General features: G+C 50.2%; 4 protein-coding genes across 4 annotated transcripts; 2 read left to right on the top strand and 2 right to left on the bottom strand.

The window, feature by feature from the left end:
- Positions 1 to 4,343: 4,343 nt before the first annotated feature.
- Positions 4,344 to 5,772, bottom strand: SAPIO_CDS8506 (uncharacterized protein; the record flags this gene model as incomplete). The annotated part of the gene is made up of 5 exons (XM_016790128.1): positions 4,344 to 4,594; positions 4,674 to 4,735; positions 4,826 to 4,943; positions 5,036 to 5,354; positions 5,464 to 5,772. The coding sequence occupies 5 exons, from the start codon at positions 5,770 to 5,772 to the stop codon at positions 4,344 to 4,346; spliced, it is 1,059 nt and encodes a 352-aa protein (XP_016640391.1).
- Positions 5,773 to 10,070: 4,298 nt separating this feature from the next.
- Positions 10,071 to 11,093, top strand: SAPIO_CDS8505 (uncharacterized protein; the record flags this gene model as incomplete). Its single annotated transcript, XM_016790127.1, has 2 exons — positions 10,071 to 10,650; positions 10,828 to 11,093. The coding sequence occupies 2 exons, from the start codon at positions 10,071 to 10,073 to the stop codon at positions 11,091 to 11,093; spliced, it is 846 nt and encodes a 281-aa protein (XP_016640390.1).
- Positions 11,094 to 12,786: 1,693 nt separating this feature from the next.
- On the top strand, positions 12,787 to 14,664 carry SAPIO_CDS8504 (Beta,beta-carotene 9'; the record flags this gene model as incomplete). The annotated part of the gene is made up of 2 exons (XM_016790126.1): positions 12,787 to 12,909; positions 12,988 to 14,664. 2 exons carry the CDS (start codon positions 12,787 to 12,789, stop codon positions 14,662 to 14,664), a joined length of 1,800 nt encoding a protein of 599 aa, XP_016640389.1.
- Positions 14,665 to 15,961: 1,297 nt separating this feature from the next.
- SAPIO_CDS8503 (Uncharacterized protein) lies at positions 15,962 to 16,632 on the bottom strand (the record flags this gene model as incomplete). The annotated part of the gene is made up of 2 exons (XM_016790125.1): positions 15,962 to 16,107; positions 16,206 to 16,632. 2 exons carry the CDS (start codon positions 16,630 to 16,632, stop codon positions 15,962 to 15,964), a joined length of 573 nt encoding a protein of 190 aa, XP_016640388.1.
- Between the last annotated feature and the right edge of the window lie 1,556 nt (positions 16,633 to 18,188).

Genomic DNA, 18,188 nt, shown 5'->3' with positions numbered 1-18,188 from the left:
GGTGGCGCAAACACCAAAAAATGAGGACACAGACACCAGCGTAGATAAGAACTGGAACGAGTGTACTGAAGAGAGAGGCGAGAGAGGCTGAATTTGTTGGCTCGAGTTTGACTTTGCTCAGCGTTCCGGTGCCTGTGGCGTTGTCTTGCGCAGACCCGATTCTGCCATCATTCTCCTCGCTGATATTCAGGTTCTACGCGAGATGTTAGTTTCACCTGTCTCGTTGGCATCTCATTAAGTTGAGTGAGACCAAGGTTCGCCTCGAGTAGTCTCAGAGTGGAAAGTGAAGAGCACGTCGCAATAGTTTCATGAAGCACGTCGAATACAAGTATGGAGCGGACGGGAAGAGAGGGTATGCAGCAAGCATGGGGTTGCGAGTATCGAGGGAGACCAGCTCAGATGAATGAGAGGCAGAGAGGGGGTTGGGGGTCGGAGGGATGACGAACCACTCTCGCCAGCAGCAGCGGCGACCAATTCATTTTTCAAACCATCTGGCGTGAAAATCGAAGATAGAAGACCGGAAGCGGAGGCAAGAGAGAACAAAAGTCAGCACTTGCAATGAAGCCTCATGATTTGCCGCGTTCTACTCGTGCTTGAGAAGAGAGAGGGCGAGAGGAGGGGGTTTGTAAAAATCGGAGATGGGATGAGCAGCTGGAGGAGAGGCTGAGATCAAGTGAATTAAAGACCGAAATGGAATTTTGCCAGTGCCGTCGGGGGTCCTGGTCCTTAATTGAACAATACAACTCCACCGTACCAAGTACACTGCTACTAATCTGAAGTGCAAAGGGGCCACTGGTCGGCCACGAGTGCCTTGACCAATTAGGAAATACGCTCGCTGGTTGTCAGTGCTAAACCTTCGTAAACTCCAAAGGCAGATTAGGCGGGATTACCCACAATTGTTGATCGTGGTTGTGCATGGGACCGGATGGGTCACCTCGTGTGGCAGGGGCGAGCGAGTCCAGGCGAAGCTTAGACCAGGGACCAGGACACGAAGGTGCATCCAAGGGCCTCCCCAGCCGTTGTGCTAGCGCGAAATAGTGGACCAGTAGCAGGGAGAGTCGACCCCTCAACCAAGGGAGAGGCCAGTCGTACTTTCGAGTACCGCCTCGTACAAGTACGAAGTAAGATCTGATTTCATGGCACACGGTTCGTACACTTTCTCGGAGGAAGCACCAACCCTTGAGACTTGAAATCAACAGGGCAGGTGGGAACCCTGGAGTTTAAACCCGCGCTGAAGAATAAGTAGTTTATATACGGAGTCGGTCTTTTTATGAACTCTACAAAGGTAGTTCTTGAGAATACTTTTCTACAAGTAGATTAGTTTACCTGGCGACCCTGCTGCAGTCATAGATACGAAGTGATCTTAACTCGAGATAACTCGGGCTGCGGGGGCGGACAGTGACGGTGAACTCCTTCGTCCACTCTTGACGATGGGGCGGTCATCGGAAAACCGTTATTAGCCACCTTGATCACACACAGATGGCGAAAGGCAGGTGGCGTGCTGAGTGCAAGGAGGGCGAAGAAAAACGAGCCTAGCCCGTTCCTTCCCCCTGCAATTGTCCAAGTCAGGACTAGATCGAGCATGAGCATCCGTGTCCATCAACACCACCGACGTCCTAAATGGTCGGAAAACACACAAACATTGAAGCCAGTCCACACATCGACAACACGTTGCTGTCCCTCTTCGGACGTCCCACCAACCTGGGTACGGTCAACGGGGCATGGTGCTACTCTTCTTGTGCAAACAGACGACTATCCCGGCCGGGCATTGCTCTCTTGGATCAGTACGAAGTATCAATCCCAACGCCTCCTCCTCGGTACAAGGGGTTTATTACCACCAGTTGGATGCCCAACTGAGACAAACACCATCACCATTTCCTTCGGTCAAATCCCAAGATGGAGCATTTGTTCGCTTTCCAGATAATCTCCGCCGCCACGGAGACGCCATCGTTTTACCATCGGACATTTCAAGTTACCACCAGCAGCCTGGGTCTGGATGTTGTCAGTTATCAATTTCCTTTGGGAGCGGTGGCACTTGGACGGAGGAGGGTGGAGAAGCCTGGCCCAGGCCAAATCGTCACCGGCATGTCGGTACCAGCGAGTACAGGAATGTACCGCAACCGGGCCTGCGGGGGATGGGAAAGAACGGACCAAGGATGAAGTAAACTACCACAGCAAACAAAGTTCAATGCTGACTTTCAAAGTCGGATCTTGAAAAGCGAAAGCCTTTCGCAAATTATTTTGACCCCCGCCGAACTGTGGCTCTCGACTAAAGCACGAAGTAAACTAGCTAGCCCCAGAACACAAAGTTCGAGAACCCTGGTTCGTGTACATCCTAAAACTGCAGGTGCCTCTTCGGTAACTCGCTCCCAACGATACTATTTTGATCAATGGGCAAAATATCCACGTCCACGTCCCTCCTCATTTTCATTTTCATATTCATAGCGCGATAGAAGATGGACTCCGATGTCATACCCGGGCGGCCCGAAACGGAACTTTTTTCCCTGTTCATTTTTTTTTTTTTTTTTTTTTTTTTTTTTTTTTCTTTCTTGCTCCGTCAAAGTCGGCGGTCCCGAGCGAATCTTGGCGCCTTCCATTCGATGTGACCAATCGCTTATCGCGATCGGGATGGAGATCGGAAAGCGGAGCGGTGCCGCCCTTTATCGTGGTAGCTTACCAGTATGTCCCTGGTCGTATTATATTACTGTTGCATTGCTATCCAGGTGGGTGGACCCTGACAAGGGCCCGTCCCTGTTGGCCCGAAAACGATGGCATCAAATATGGAGAACGAAGTATACGTACCCCATGGCGACGCACGTCTTTGAGTGCCACACTGCAACATACCCGTCAAACATTCCCATTGATCGAGATGATGCAGTCCGTCGGAAAGGCACACACAACGTTTCAACCGTATTTTTCAACGGGCAGCAATTCAGCCATTCCAGGTCTACTTGAGGCCTTTGATGAGGTTCGCGTCATTGACCGCGTTGAATAAAACTCATTTCCATCATTTTATCTCGAGGAAGGGGTTTACGTCCACTTCTCATCAAGAACGCGTAGGTATCCACCCCCCGGGAATCGATCTGAGATCAAAGGCCGTTGAGGGCTTGCATCTGCAGCTTCTCCCCATAGAAGTACACTACGAAGTACTTCATACACTATTTCGTCACAATACACTCAAACACTCAAGGCTACCGCAAAATGACTGGCTCATCAATCAATGAAGGAGTGGACCAGACGTCAATGTAGTGTACGCTACACTACGAAGGTACTTAGGTCATGTCTCGTACTGGCCAGCCACGAGGCGTCATTTGGTCATTTCGTGGCCAAGGCACCTTTGACCCTGGGCTCCCTCTCAGTCTCAGACATCCCAAACTATGTTAAATCCGGGCATCGGCAAAAATGCGATGTCTTGCTCCGGATCTAACCTGTGGGCGTAATGTTACTTGTCCAATCCCATCCCTGTACGACTCACCAAACCTCCAAGGCCAGTCGGGGCTGGATGGGGGCCAAAGGAGATGCCAGAAATTCTTCATGTTGAGTTCATTCACGCTGAAACGATTCATCATCGTATCTGAATCCCATCCCACGCGCCGTGGCATCTTGTCACCGGGACCAGTTGCAGGACCAATTGGGGTTGGAATATCAGTCAATTCGGCAGGCTCTCGCCATCGTTATCGGACAAAGAAAGCATAAAACTTAATCAAGTCAAACCCGCAAGATAGGCCCATGTTGATCGATCAAATCAGTAGTTCGTGGCATCGCGAGAGGCAACTCACAACACACTGCCGTGAATAACTTCCAGCACCCAACACCAGGAACCAGGAACGACGGCCTTTTCTTCGCCACACACCTCATCCTCCTCCGACAAGGGTTGAAATCAATCCCGGATGCCATGAAAACCCAGACCAAAGCGATGACTCCTCTTCATTCCCAATCCAAAAAGCAAAGGAAAAAAAAAACTAATGCTTCAATGTTCCTAACCACTCCATATCATCAAGGTCAAAAAGAGACCCGAACGCTTCCAAACATGATCGTACAGGACCGGGATAAGACTAACACACATTAACTCCAAAACTCAAGCAGTATATCTCGCACAATCGGTCGTTCTTTTTTTTTTTCGGCTTTTCTTGGTTTTTCTTTCGCGTAAGTTTCGCTCTGTTGGCAAATGGGTTTGTTGTGTGGCTGTTTCAAACCAACTCCATTGGATCTCCGGACTTGGTCATGATATCCGGCTTCTTCAAAAAGAAAATAAAAAACGACAGTAATAATCGTCATAATAAAAACAACGCCCAATTTCGGGAGTATAGTCGTACACAGTGAGTGAATCCGTGCTTCAGCGCTCATCGCGAGTCGATTCGGACCGGAACATTGTAGTGGGTAACATCGTCCTGGATCGAGTAGTCCGTCGCCACGCTACCAGCTCTCCTCAGGGGCACTTTCGAGCTAATTGAGTCCAGCTCGATAGGCGCTTGATGTTTGGGGCGCTGAGACTTGCCCTCATGGATGAGGGCTCGGAGGACGGGTATTGATGCCGCGATAATGGTTGTGGCGCTCTCGGCGATGCCAAAGATGACGAGTTGGACACTGTCGACTATAACCGCGAGACAGGTCAGATTAGCTTCGCGTCAACTCTTGGTCTCTGGAACATGGCTCGAATATACACAACGTACTTGGATCAGGAGAATTGATAGTCGGCACTCTGCTAACTTTTATGAACGAGGTGGCTCCAGCACTGATGAAGAAAAGGGGAAAATTAGCGTCGACCGAACCGAAAAAGCAACTTGAAGAGGGAACGGTGTTAACTGCCTGAAGGGAAACTTACAATACGCCCATACTCATAGCAACAAGCACTCCTATCTTCTCCTTCTTGGTCATCCGGAGATGCCAAATGATCTTCCACGGGAGCATTGACAGAAGAACATCCATTGCGCCCGAATAAGCTATATATCAACTCCGTTAGAGACGTCCTCATCAAGATGTGCGAATTTTCGCGGCAAGTCAAGCCACGACAGCCTGTTCTTGGCGTACTCACCGGTTGTAAAGATAAAGTAGTTGATCTTCGTGTCATTGTCCATATCGATCCACACCATTATTGCGCTGGACCCCATAATGAGATTTATCGAAACGATGATTATCCAAGTCAAGCGGAAGATCCACCCTTCCGAGATGCGCGCCAGGGTCAGCGCGAAAGATGTCTTGCTCCACATTGCCGCGAGCACGGAGGTGAAGCCAGCTGCGTTGGCAATGGTGGGCATTCTGTCCAAGTCCTCCTTCGCGATTGCATCGAGGTGACGCCCGTATCCGAAGTTCACGGACACCGTAGTCATCGTCCCGGCTACTGCGAGACATATCTGAACATTTATGCTATTAGCAAAGAGCTTAAAAAACGGAAGTCGTGAGAAGGGTAAAGCATAATGTTTATGTGAATTGCGCAAAGAAGAGTATCTCGCCTTGACTTACCCAAGCCAGTGAAAGGACATAATCATCCCACCAGAGCCGCCTCTTCCTCGAGGCTTTGCAGTATATTCTAAGCATGAGAATGGCAAACGCGAGTCCCGTCATTAGCCACGTCGTAAAGTTCAACAGTGGCCCAAGATCCACTCCCGGAGGGACGCTGCTCGGAACCGTCGCAGCTGGGACCTCGCTCTCTACCACAGCATCTATCGAAGACGTCGCCGCATTAACTATGATGGGGATGAAGGTTGTTGTCGCTGCACCGGTAGCCGAAGCGGAAGAGGTTACGACTGCCGATTGAAAGGCCGTAGGCATCGTAGGTATCGTGGATGTCGTGGTCGACGTCGGTGTTAGTATTGGATTCGCGGGGAGGATGGGTGTTGGGAAGAAGGCTATCTGGCGGCCTCGGATAGGGGCCGGAACCGCCATGATGGAGAGACAGGCTTCAGTTTCGTTGCATAAGTCGATGGTGGTCAGAGGACTCGCTTAGGTGGAGAAGGTTCAGGAGTCTGGAGGTTCTATGAGATTGAACTGCCTGGCAGTCCCTGTCCTTTCTCCCGAGCCACCTGCGGCAAAAACGAGAGAATGTAGTGAGAACCGTAGAGAGTGTAGGTGAATTGGTGAGCACGGTCACCAACCAGAGGCGTATCCGAAGCGCCAGGAAGCATGAAGCTATAGAGAACCGCCTTAGGTCGTCGCGTCTAGACTGAAGCGATAGACAAAGAGAAAAGGCATTTAAGAGAAAGGAATAAGGACAGACCTAAACCAAACGAGAGAATGGGTGGAGAAAGAAAGGCTCATCAGATCGACGGGTTAACAGGGAGGTCGAGCTATAATAAGAGCCGTTCACGAAGGCTTGAGAGGAAGAGTCGGAAGAGCAACACTCGAGGAACCTCCCGTGCGAAGACCTTGTATGTTCTTACCCCAGGAAGATCGCACACAATCCCCTCCCGGCCTCCATGCCTTCAATGTTCTCGGTGGATGCCCTCTCTCCGCATTCTACCCGTGGAGAATGCTCAAATGAAAGGTGGGGAGGGGGGCCAAAAGGGGGGTCCAGTGGCCAAAACGCGAGAAACGATTGACGACGATCCGGCACGACCAAGAGCGTGGACTGCACCAAGTGCAGTCGCGACAATGTGTCGGTCGCAGTGAGATCCGGGGTGCAAGGTATGATCAGGATACGAGGATTCATCCTCTCTGATCATGATGTTGTCTAAGCCGACTTACTTCCGCTGATCCCTCTCAACATCCTTTACTATTGATTTTTTTTTTCTTTCTTCTTGTTTTTCTATTTCTTATAACTCTGTCTTTGGACCTATCCTGAAGTCGTATCCGCCGATAAAATTAAGGTTTGGCCTTTTGGCACGGCATCTTGGAAATGTTTTCGGATGACACCGGTCGACATCACAGCGCGGGGATGCAGAAAAAGTTTCGCACAGACTCGCCCAGGGGTTCAGCTTGCATGAGGAAGCAGTTTTGCCGGAATGGCGATCAAGCAGCAAGTTTGTGCCATCTTTCCAGAAATGCCGGGTTCTGTGGCACATTGAACAGCTTTGACGGAAACCCGCGTCTTTACAAATGGAATTTTCGAGTAATTGAGGGACACAATCAATTGCTTTAAGGGGGCACTCCTGGATACTCAATGCTTAGCTTGGAGGCTTGAACACCTTTCTGATGTTATCGCGACATGCCCAACGCACTTCTGCGACACTCCCCAGGAAGGTTGTGGGCAAGGGCATGGGTTGTTCGGATAGTGTTCGTCGGACGTTCTCTAAATATTCTTTCCAGCCCTACCCTGCTTGGGATGGGGTTGGCGGAATCCGCCGATATGAAGATGCCATCTCGTTCGTATATTTCGTTTCTGATTCTGGAGAAACGGATTAGGATGTGCTTGCCATAGTAGTGGAGAACCTGGAAGTTTTCTCTGCACTACCGGAGTCCTCAAGGATTGATGCGTTTCCCTGCATTCCCACCGCATCCTCGGCGAAAAGGGGCCTCGCTAAGTCTTCCATTTCCATTCTCGGAGCGGATCGGTATAGAACCGGCCGTCTCTGGGGCTGAAGCGAAGGGGGGCGGTGGACAACGAAAACCAGGTGTCCGGTTCTAGGTTGTAGGCGGGCTCGGCAATTCGCTGCAATATCCCACCGACGTTTTGGAATACTTTGCAAATGCAATATCAAGTGAATTGAATTTTAAGTTATGCTACGATGAAGCAGACGCAAAGGTTCGTTCAAACGAGGTCCTCGTAGATTCACGATGCCAATATTTTCGTCGGGGGGAACTACACTAGATAGTGTGTTCTAACACTACCTTGAAGCAGTTGAGACGAGAGGGCTGGGCACGTACGACCTCTCTAATTTTGAGTCAGGGTGTCCCTGCTTGGATTGTTTCTCCCATGATTCTTTTGATACTCCGAAGGCATATCAAGGAATGCTTCGCCACTTGGTGAGAAATGCAAGCACGATTGGCTTAGGTGACTGGAGAAGATCATGGCCTCGGATCTTTGGAAGCGAACTGCACTCCATAAACGGGTGAGAGGCAGAAGCCAAAGCCCAGCACGCTTGGCTTCATTTCTCGGGCGAAGATTCTCGGGCGAAGAGTCGATCAATTGGCAAGGGCTAGTCTTACAAGCGTCTGGTGTGGATGGTGAACGTCGCGGGACATGCACTGGCCTGAGAGAGCACCGGGGAATGCTCACGGCAGTTGACGACATAGCGCCACCCCTCCGCTTCTCTATTTGTTTGTTTTGCTTTGCTGCCGTCGGTGAATCTGAGGTGCATGCACTCGAAGTCTTTTCATGATAGAGTAATCGGATAATTCTGGGTGTGTGAGCCGCCTCCCATGAGGAATTGATAAACCCATTTATAATTCCAGATGTCACCTGAAGTTGAGACTCCTCTTACCCTACCAATGCTACCATTGAGCATAGGAATCAAGTAGGCACATGGAAATATAATGCTTTTCTCAGCCTGTGAGCTGGCCTTCGCTCTTCTGTAACTAGGATATACCTCTTCATGTGTGGAATCAGCAACCATCCAAGCCAAGTCGGTAAAGATGCCGTCAGCCCTTGCGTTGAGGCGAGACAAGATGTAAGGAAAAGCCCTACCGACCCCAGAAAAAGAAAGGGGAAGGCTCCCGGTCATGGGAATATCCGTGATGTCCGTGGAGGCTTACGCCCAGAGTGTGCATCTGCATTTCGATTCTGCAGACTCCCAAGCGTCTAAAGCTGCGTTAACTCCTCAAAAGGGAGGCTACTTTTAGGGTGTGACACTGACTTGTCAAAATAGGCTTGAGCGGACGGAGCCAGAGCGAAGAGAGGAACACCGAGCGCAGGTGAGCGATGAAACACAATCAGGTCGATCACTGGGGTGAAACGATACTTTTCGTAACGGTTTCACGCATGTCGGTGAACTAACTAAATAAAAATGTAATCCTCGATGCCCATATCTCGCTTCTAGAAGGTCGGGCTTACGGATAACGAGCATCGAAAGAGCAACTCGCCAAGTCTGGGAAAAGGGAAATCGCGGACATGACTAGGAAGGAGAGAACACTTCTCTCAGGAAGATCGCCCATAGCCTCTTCCTTCCCTTTCGTGGCCTGTTTATACGAAAACCATAGGTTGATGTTTCTATATCTATTCGGGGCCAACATTTTCCTTTGATTTGAGGAATTGAGGAATACAGGAGAGGAGCTTCCAGCAAAATGAGGCTTGGGAGCTACGAGAGAGCAAGAGACGTGACGGATGGGGATAGGAGCGTGCTAGAGCCCTTTTGACAATGCAGTATGCAGGAGCAAGAGTTCCAGGTTCGAGGCCGCATGCAGCCGCCGTACCCCCCGCGCACTTCCTGGCCACGCGCTCAGGGAGGCGGTGAGCTCTCCAATCTAAACCGTGAATGTGCTCGTTCGCGATCTTAATGAAGCTCGTTCCCTAGGTCATAATGTGGACCGCACTTTGCTAGTCACGTGCGGATTCCATAGTTGACTAATCCTAATCACACCAGGCTCAGTACAATATATTGTATTCTTGACGTCGCAGCAATCCCTTGAGCGATGTGGGCCAATTGTCCCAATAAGGAATGAATTGGAACATGGGCAGCTCCAATTTCCTCCCATTGCTGGATTTAATATCAACGGCCCGTCAGATGCATTTATCCACCCATCATGCCTTCATCTTGGCTCCATTTTCCTGGGGAAGAGCTACGGGAGGCCTTCCGAGATGGGAATTCCGGAGTATGATAGATCCGTTATTAAGGACAGCAATGCATTTGCACCTGGACTGGTGAAATATGCTATTTGGCCTCTTCTCATGAGGTCCAGGGTATAAAGAAGCGAGAGCTTAAGCTTCTCTTCCTGCCTTGTTTTATAAAGTGTTTCCTCTCTAATCTTCTTGCTCTCGTTTCTTAGATTGGTGAGCCTGAAAACGCGTTGAAATTGGGGCAATCGAATACATTGATCATATTTCATTCGTTTGATCTTTCCGTGCAGATTTGGATCTTCTTTTTCTGTCACACTCGGACAGGATTGCAAGCTAGGCACCGGTTGAAAAACCGCTTTCTCACCCATATTTTAATAGCTTCAACTGGAGTCGAGAAAGTAGCAGATTACACTTCACGATGAGGGCCGACGCAGCCGCCGCCATGTTGGCCTTCTTGGCCTCTACGGCCCACGCCTTCGGGGCGAAGCCATCACCGAAACCGACCAAAGTCGAAACCTTCAAGTGGAAGTACCCTTTCGAGCCTGAGGCGATGGCCAACTACAACGCCGCCTGCGAGGCGTCTCAGAAGTTTGACGCTCAAGAATACACCCTTCACACGCTCATGGACAAGCCTCCATTGGGTCTGGGTCCCTGGGCTACTGGCCTGAAGGAATTCTTCACCGGCCGCGAGTACCCTGGTGGATGGGGCGGGTGGGATCGCCACCTCCACGACAGGAACTTGTTAAAGATGGAGTATTCGGATATGCCTCTGAAGGTCAGGGAATGGATCGAGGAGCAGGAGAGGACAGAGGGACCTGGAAAGGGCCTCTTTGCCGTGTTCCAGAAGCCCAAGGATGATGACGATACGATTGACAGCACTGTGGAGGTTAAGGAGAGTGTTGACAGGAGTGGGGATGGCGAAAAAGTCGCCATCTTTGCTCCTGGCGCCATCTATGAGATTCTTCCTCTCTGGGTTGCGGAAGGAAGCAACTGCGAAGGTAAGCCATTCTTCCGAGACTGAACCCCCTACCCCGGTCATGAGAGGACTACGCGCGTCGGTGCCCTTGGCCATCGTTATGTTTCCATTTACCTTATCCATACTGCTCTCGGGCTATTTGTGGTGCATGGATGCTTGGTGAAACGAAATTTCTAATGTGTGTTCTCTCGTCGTGCAGAGCAATTCTCTGATCTCAGCAAGTACCAACCCACGCATGCGGATGGCGCTGTCGTCGCGTGGCCCAGCAAGACCAACCCTAACTCGGAGAGGGTGATTAGCATTAAGATTGATGCCAACGTGCTAGCGAAGAAGGAGGGTGTCGTTGAGGAAACGGCGGAGGAGGCAAAGGAAGAACCCAAGGCTGATAAGACTGAGGAGTCCAAGGAACTGCCCGAGAAGAACAAGGCCAAGGAGGAGAAGACGGGTGGCAAGGACGAACTATGATTGTCTAAAATCAAGTAATCTTAGATCAATGACGGGGAAACATGAGGGGAGTGGCAAAAGCCTTGTTGATACCATCCATTACGTGTAACCAAATACTAGAATTCCGAGGTGTTGGAGGGATTGCTTATATTTTCCATTACAACCATCATATATCCTACCCCGTTGTTCGATCTGACTCGGTAATGGGACTTGGAACTGATCAATTCGATCAATTGATCAATTGATCAATTGACGTAGTATTAATATGAAGCCGAAAAGCTGTCAAAGTGTTTCCAGATATCCAGACCGCCGTCAAGGTTTTGAGATCTCCAAAATAAGAGTACACAAAAATTAATAAGCTTCGGGATTTGAGAATTTCCATACATATTGATCGGGTTCGCACTCGGACTCGGACTCGGACTCGCGGAGCGGTGCTGATTCTTTCACCAGCCACGGCTGACGTTAACCATCGTCAGGAGCCGAGCTATGGTCGGCGTTGATTACTATTCTTCCGACGAAGATTGGATCAAATGAAGAACTCTGAACTTCACCGTGCAAGAAATTATGAAGGGGACAATTACCCCAGATACGCCAGTGCGAGATCAAATTAATTTGGCAACTGCGCCGTGTAGCGATGGTATTTACCAGGCCATAGACTTACTTCTTCGGTATTCGTCACTCTGCACCAATTAATCTTTTCCGATAGTAAGACGGAGCGTTTCCGCACCATCCTCTCAAGAGAGGAGAGATCAAATGCAGACGATCATAATAGGAAGTTTCCAGACAGGGGGTTCGGTCGCATGTGGGCGTTCTCACCCACCAAGACTCAAATGGTGATCTTGTCATCCACACAAGTGATGTTCTATTACGAATCCTGCCCGCTAGTAGTACTGAATGGCAGTCTCAAGATGCGGGTGCGAATGCGAACATGTCAGACATACCTTGGCAACTACATAGATTGATCTTGACTCAATAGGAATTGCACCTGTTCCAACAGCCCTGTACCTCGGAAAGAACCCGCCAACTTCGCGGGGGGAGTTCCAGCAACCCTCAGCTGAGTGCCAGCCTCCAGGCAATTTGTGGGGTTAGATGCCCCTACTTCAACTCGCGCGATGATTTCCGCGTGTCCTCAAAGGGAAAGAAGGATTGTAGTTCGTGGCCACAGGGCGCTACAATGACGTTCGCGGTGCGAAAACAACCGCCCTTCCAGAATCTCGTAGTATCACGTCAAAAGTCGGCTGCCGTTTACATGTCACGAAATTCAACTTCAAGCTTTGCTCGTGAGTCAACTGATAATATCTCCATCCTTGGCGTCTGTTCCCCAATGCGCGGCTACCACCCTCCCCGATGAATATAAATAGCCGTGCTCTCTTCACCATCTTCGTCGGAACGAACGCAGCTCAAGCCCTGGGTTTTCAGATGAGGACCTCAATCACTATCTAGGACCTGACCTTCAATGACCAGGAACCTTGGTCTCCAAACTTTTCCCATCGTCATAAAGCAAAACATTTCATTTTCTTACTCCCATTACACGTTCCTCGTGCCTTCTAACCTCACTTTCCAGTGCCTGGATCACCGTCATTTCACCACGCCATATCGGTCTCACACTTCGCGTGTAAGACACCCTGCGAGGTTAACAGCGCCGTATATAACAAAAGGCTCATCTCTTTCCGCTCTATTCTCGAGGTCCTACCCTGCCTTGGACCAGAGAACCATGGACTCAACACCTGCCGCCAATCCGGTGCGGTTCACGTCCGGTGATGAAGCAACGAACAGCAAGCAGATCATCCAGAACCTAGAACAAGAAGCTTTCAAGGACTGGCCCAACGATGCCGGCGTAAGTGTCATGTCCTTCCTTTCCTTGCTAGCAATGCGTGAGAGTTGTTTGCTGATGATTGACATATGGCACCCATAGTTCGATGGTCTTACGGAACACAGAGGTCCCATTGAACCGAATATCAAGGGAGATATCCCCATCTGGGCTGCTGGGAGTCTCTACCGTACAGGACCGGGCATTTGCAAAGTTGAAGACACGCCCCGAGGCACTGTTTACATATCCCACTGGTTTGACGGCCTTGCCCATACACATCGATTCGAGATTGTGCCTATTGGTGACGGTACGCCCAATCCGGACTCGTCGGGTCCCAAAGTCCGTGTCTTTTACTCCTCTCGCCGCCAATCCGACCATGTCATGGAGGACATCAAGCGTCATGGCACTTACAGGAGCATGTCTTTCGCTCAAAAGGCCGACCCTTGTGTCGGCATGTTTGGAAAATTTATGAGCATGTTCCGACGGCCATCGAATCTGGCAAATATATGCGTGACTGTAAGCCCCGATTTCGTCGGCAAGAAAGCTCTCTCCGCATCATCGTCATCACTAGAATCGGCCAAACCAGTACCGCCCGTCGCCGCCAATGGCCTGGCTGATCTTGGCCATCGAGCCTCGGCAAAGAACGTCTTCCTTGCTACCGATGCTGCCGTCTTCTCTGAAATTGACCCTGCCACCCTTGAGCCTATCGGAGTCGTGAGCCAGAAGAAATTACACCCCGATCTCAAGGGTCCTGTTTCCGCCGCCCACGGAAAACGTGACCCTGATACGGGGGATTTCTTCAACTTCAATATGGAATTCGGACGGAACGCTACTTACCGGATTTTCCAGATTGTCGCTGCGACTGGGGAGGTCAAGATTCTCGCCACAATATCCAGCAGCCATGTGAAACCGGCGTATATCCATAGTTTCTTCCTCACACCCAGCTATGTTATGCTGTGCGTTCCATCGGTCCACTATAAGTATGGCGGCGCCACCATCCCGTTCGAAGGTAACCTAATGGACGCCTCTGTTTTTGACGCGACACAGCCTTGTCGGTGGCTCGTCGTGGACCGGAAGGGGGGAAAGGGCCTTGTTGCCGAGTTCAAAACAGCGGGGGCGTTCTTCTTTCACTCGACAAATTCGTTTGAAGAGAATGGAGATGTGATTTGTGAGTTTGTTCAGTTTAAGAGCGGTGACATCCTCAAAGCTTTCTATTACGACGTCATGCTCAACCGCAACAATGCTACCGAGGAATTCTGGAAAGAAGGCAGCCGGAAGACTGATGCGCACCCGCGACTGGTGCGATATCGATTCCCGACGAAGGGCGTTTCCGGCGGTAAGGGAGGTGTGGCTTCTCACGATGAGTTGATCGAGCCCATCCTCGAGATTCCGGCTCCGCATGCCGGCGAGCTGCCGACATTTAACCCGGAGTTTTCTCTTCGCCGCCACCGTTACGTCTACAGCGTCTCAAGTCGGGGCCTCAGTACCCTATTCGACTGCATCATAAAGACCGACACCGAGACGCGGGAAGTCCTCATGTGGCAAGGTCCCGCGGGCCATACCCCCGGCGAAGCCATCTATTGCCCACGTCCACGATCTGGTGCTTTGGAAGATGAGATGGAGGACGATGGTGTACTACTCTCTGTGGTTCTGGACGGCAGTAACCGAGCAAGCTATTTGCTCTGTCTGGATGCCAGGACGATGAAGGAACTTGGTCGGGCTGAGTGTGAATTTGCAGTCGGGTTTGGCTTCCATGGCCGGCTCGCAAAGGCTGTCTTGTAGAGTAGTGGAAGGGGCAGATACTGAAAAGTCGTTTACTCGGAGGATAGGTCGATGCGGTAGAGTGGGATGATGTTCAAGAAGAAGTGCTGGGAAACTTGAGTCACCACACTGGTAAGACTGCGATTAGTCTAACACGGGGATATGAGAAGAGACCCATTGCCAAGCCCTCTACGGAGTTTGAAGGAAATTCTAAACCTTTGATTAACAAAATTCGCTATATTCCTTCGAATGAGGCTCCTGCCAAGGTAATCTAATGTTCGCTGTCTCGGATCCGCATACCTTGGACCGCCGCAGTTCTGGAATAACTGGCGCAACCAGCTACCTCGGCACAACCAGCAGACTGAGCTGTATTCAGGTAAACGTCTAAAATTCGGTAGTGGTAAAAGCAAGAGAACCGGCACGCATCAATCGATGACATATCAACACAATCAGGAGAAAAATGAACACTAATTGATACTAAAATGTGTAGCAGCTTGGCCATCAACTTTCTGCTTCGTCTCATGTTGCCTTCTGAAGACTGCAACCCGGCGCCCAGGAAACCCCAACTGAATATTGAATACCGTGTTCACAGAATGATATGAACAGAGCGGTGCAGTAAGCTCCGCTTTCAATTCGACAACCCCATGAATGCAGAATTTACACCCACACCCCAGATTTCCAGCAAGCCAGGGAGCTGGCGAGATACTGTATGTAGTGTTAGAGGCACTCAGGGGAAGAGGGAAGCTATTTGCAATCGCAAAGTCCAACTGCCATACCGGAAGTTTCGGACGGGACGCCGTATTTGAGAGGGAGACCAGCCACATGCCGTATTTCGCGTTCGAACTGCGTCTGCATCCTCGGAGAATCGGAGAAAGGGCAATTGATACATATCACCGATCCAGCCGCAAACTGCAAATTAAGTACTTGTACGAGCGGCGAAGTTACTATTTCCATGGAATAATAATTACACAGTTGAGTGATTCAATTTTCTCATGCTGCTGCTGAAAAAAACGGAGGCTGAAAGGCACCCACCAATTCTAATCTCGTACATGTTCAAGTGCGGGGAAAAGAGAGAGAGAAAAAAAAAAAAAAAAGCACGATAGCTCCATAACGCCTTCAACCGAATTTCGATCACCTCCTTTCCATCTCATGGGTTCATTTACATTTTGTGCCACCGCGCCAACGAGGAAGCACCGAAAACAAGTTCAGAAAGAGTAAAATATGTGCGGGACATTAATGTCCCGGCCAGGGATGTCGACGAGGGGAATTGAGGATTGACGATCCCGGCTGTTTTGGGGGGGGGATTTCAATTTTTCTTTTAAGCAGCAGAGGCCGCAGCTCCGCCAGCCTCATGCAACTTCTTTTCAGTTCCGCCGAGATTGGTAGGCCGGGCCTCTGGGTTCTTCGTGTAGTAGTTCGATATCGCGGATTGAATGGCATCTTGGGCGAGCATAGAGCAGTGAACTGTGTACGCCAGTTAGAAATGGATCATGACGGACGAAGACGAGGAAGAGAAGTGCCCCAGATAATGTGTTGAGAATATCAGGACTGCGAGGACTTACGCTTAACGGGAGGCAAGCAGAGTTCCTTGGCGATATCCGTGTTCTTTACACGGGCAGCTTCATCGAGAGTCATGCCCTTGACGAGCTCAGTAAGATAGCTGGACGAAGCAATGGCAGAACCGCAACCAAAGGTCTTGAATCGAACGTCGGAGATGACCTTGGTGTCAGGGTCTACACGGATCTGGAGCTTCATGACGTCGCCGCAGGCAGGAGCTCCCACGAGACCCGTGCCGACATCGACATCTCCCTTTGGCAGCGAGCCCGTATTTCGCGGTCGCTCGTAGTGATCGATAACCTTCTCATGATACGACCGAGAGACAGACGGCGTAGAGGCGGACTGAGGGAGGTGTCGGGAAATCGAGACGGAGGGTCGGATCGAGGACGCAATTAACGCTCGGGGAGCGAGACGAAGGCCGCGCGACAACATTTTTGAATGCGCTAAAGAGAGGTATCGAGACGAAATAATTAGAATCGAGTCTGATTTGGTTTACCAGATTGATGGTAAGGAAAATGGATCACATAGATGGTGTTTGGAACATACAGTTATCAGATCTGAGGGATTGGTGAGCGAGGGCTGGCAGTCTCCGAGGAGATCGGTGACCGGGGGCAGTTTTTTATATCGCGATTAAGAGCGCTTAAATGCACGAAATCGATGGTTTTCGATGGCCGATATTATTGGCGGAATTTGATAGTAGTTATTGAGTATGGTAGAGACGTCGAAAAGGAGAGGATGTGGTAGTGTGAGGATGCTTTGTAGATATGTGATGGTGAATTGGAAGGGGGGGAAAAAGTGTGGCAAGAGCAAAAGAAGCTCTTTTAGTAATGGCGACTTGAGGACGTCCACGATTTTTGTTTCTCAAAGGGCGAGGGTGGCATGGGTGGGGAAAGCTGCATCATAGTCCCGAGGAATTGAGCCAATGGAAGACAGGCTGCCCTTCTGTTCGTTCTCTTGGGCGCTGGGTCCCAGTTTTCATACCGTGTAGAAAAAGGATCTGATACACTGTATTTCCCGTTGAACGCTCCCTGGGGTCCTCCCAAGTACCGATACGTCCGTCTCTCTCTATGCACTATTGAGGTATCTGCACTCCAAGTAGTGTACCTGGTTGAGCCTCTCTAAACTCGAATTACCGAGCTAATGGCCGGGCTAAACACAGCTCGCTCCGCTTCCAAAAGCCCCCGGAGAGCATTGAACATGGCAACGTGGGTAATTGGGAAGAGAACAAAGCTAGTCTGCAATTGCAGTGCTTGCTTGCAGTGTCCTTGCATTCCCCGAACCAATGACGAGAGAGGCACGAGGATGGGAGGGGAAGTAAGGTCTCGCACTGTGGGTTGCCCAATTTTAATTCGAAAAATTGTTAAGGCTAGCACGAAATTTGTTCTATCAGGAGCGTTGGATCGATCTGATAACCGACTCGGCCGTTCGCATTGCCGACGTAACACCGGTCCATGTCTCATCTCCGCGCTGGATCGGAGGGATGGGATTCAATTGCATCTCGAAAAATCTTATCTTCGATAGGGAATTGTGTGAATTCATATGCTGCGGACCTGCAGAGTATGAAGTACACTCCCGGGGTAGAGGATATTCACTACGCTACCGTTGACGTAACTTAGTGTTATGCCACTCGAGAGCAAGTCTTGGAGTAACAAGGCCAAGGGGCGTTTCTTCGAAAGGGTGAACCGTAGTCGTAGCTCTATCTTCCTTCAGTTTAGTTATATCTTGACTTCTTTTGCCTCCGAAAATAAGAGCCTCGCAACTTCAATGTTGATTTCTAATAATCTCCCAATATATTTGTTTCAGTGACTCATGTGCTGTCGAAGTCTCTGCTTCCGTGTCTTGCCAAGCCCGTTGTGGAGGGTACCACCAAGAACCAATTTGAGTTTATTTTGACAGTGCTGTTTTGGGGGGAATTGGCGGGGGGGTTCTGGCGTCAACTGTAAGCGGGTGCCATCAGTGTGTGGGGAGCTCCGGAACAATTGGCGAAT

Source organism: Scedosporium apiospermum (genome assembly GCF_000732125.1).
Source record: "Scedosporium apiospermum strain IHEM 14462 chromosome Unknown SEQ_SAPIO_0121, whole genome shotgun sequence".
In the NCBI taxonomy this organism is placed as follows: domain Eukaryota; kingdom Fungi; phylum Ascomycota; class Sordariomycetes; order Microascales; family Microascaceae; genus Scedosporium; species Scedosporium apiospermum.
This window is presented reverse-complemented; position numbering and strand designations above follow the sequence as displayed.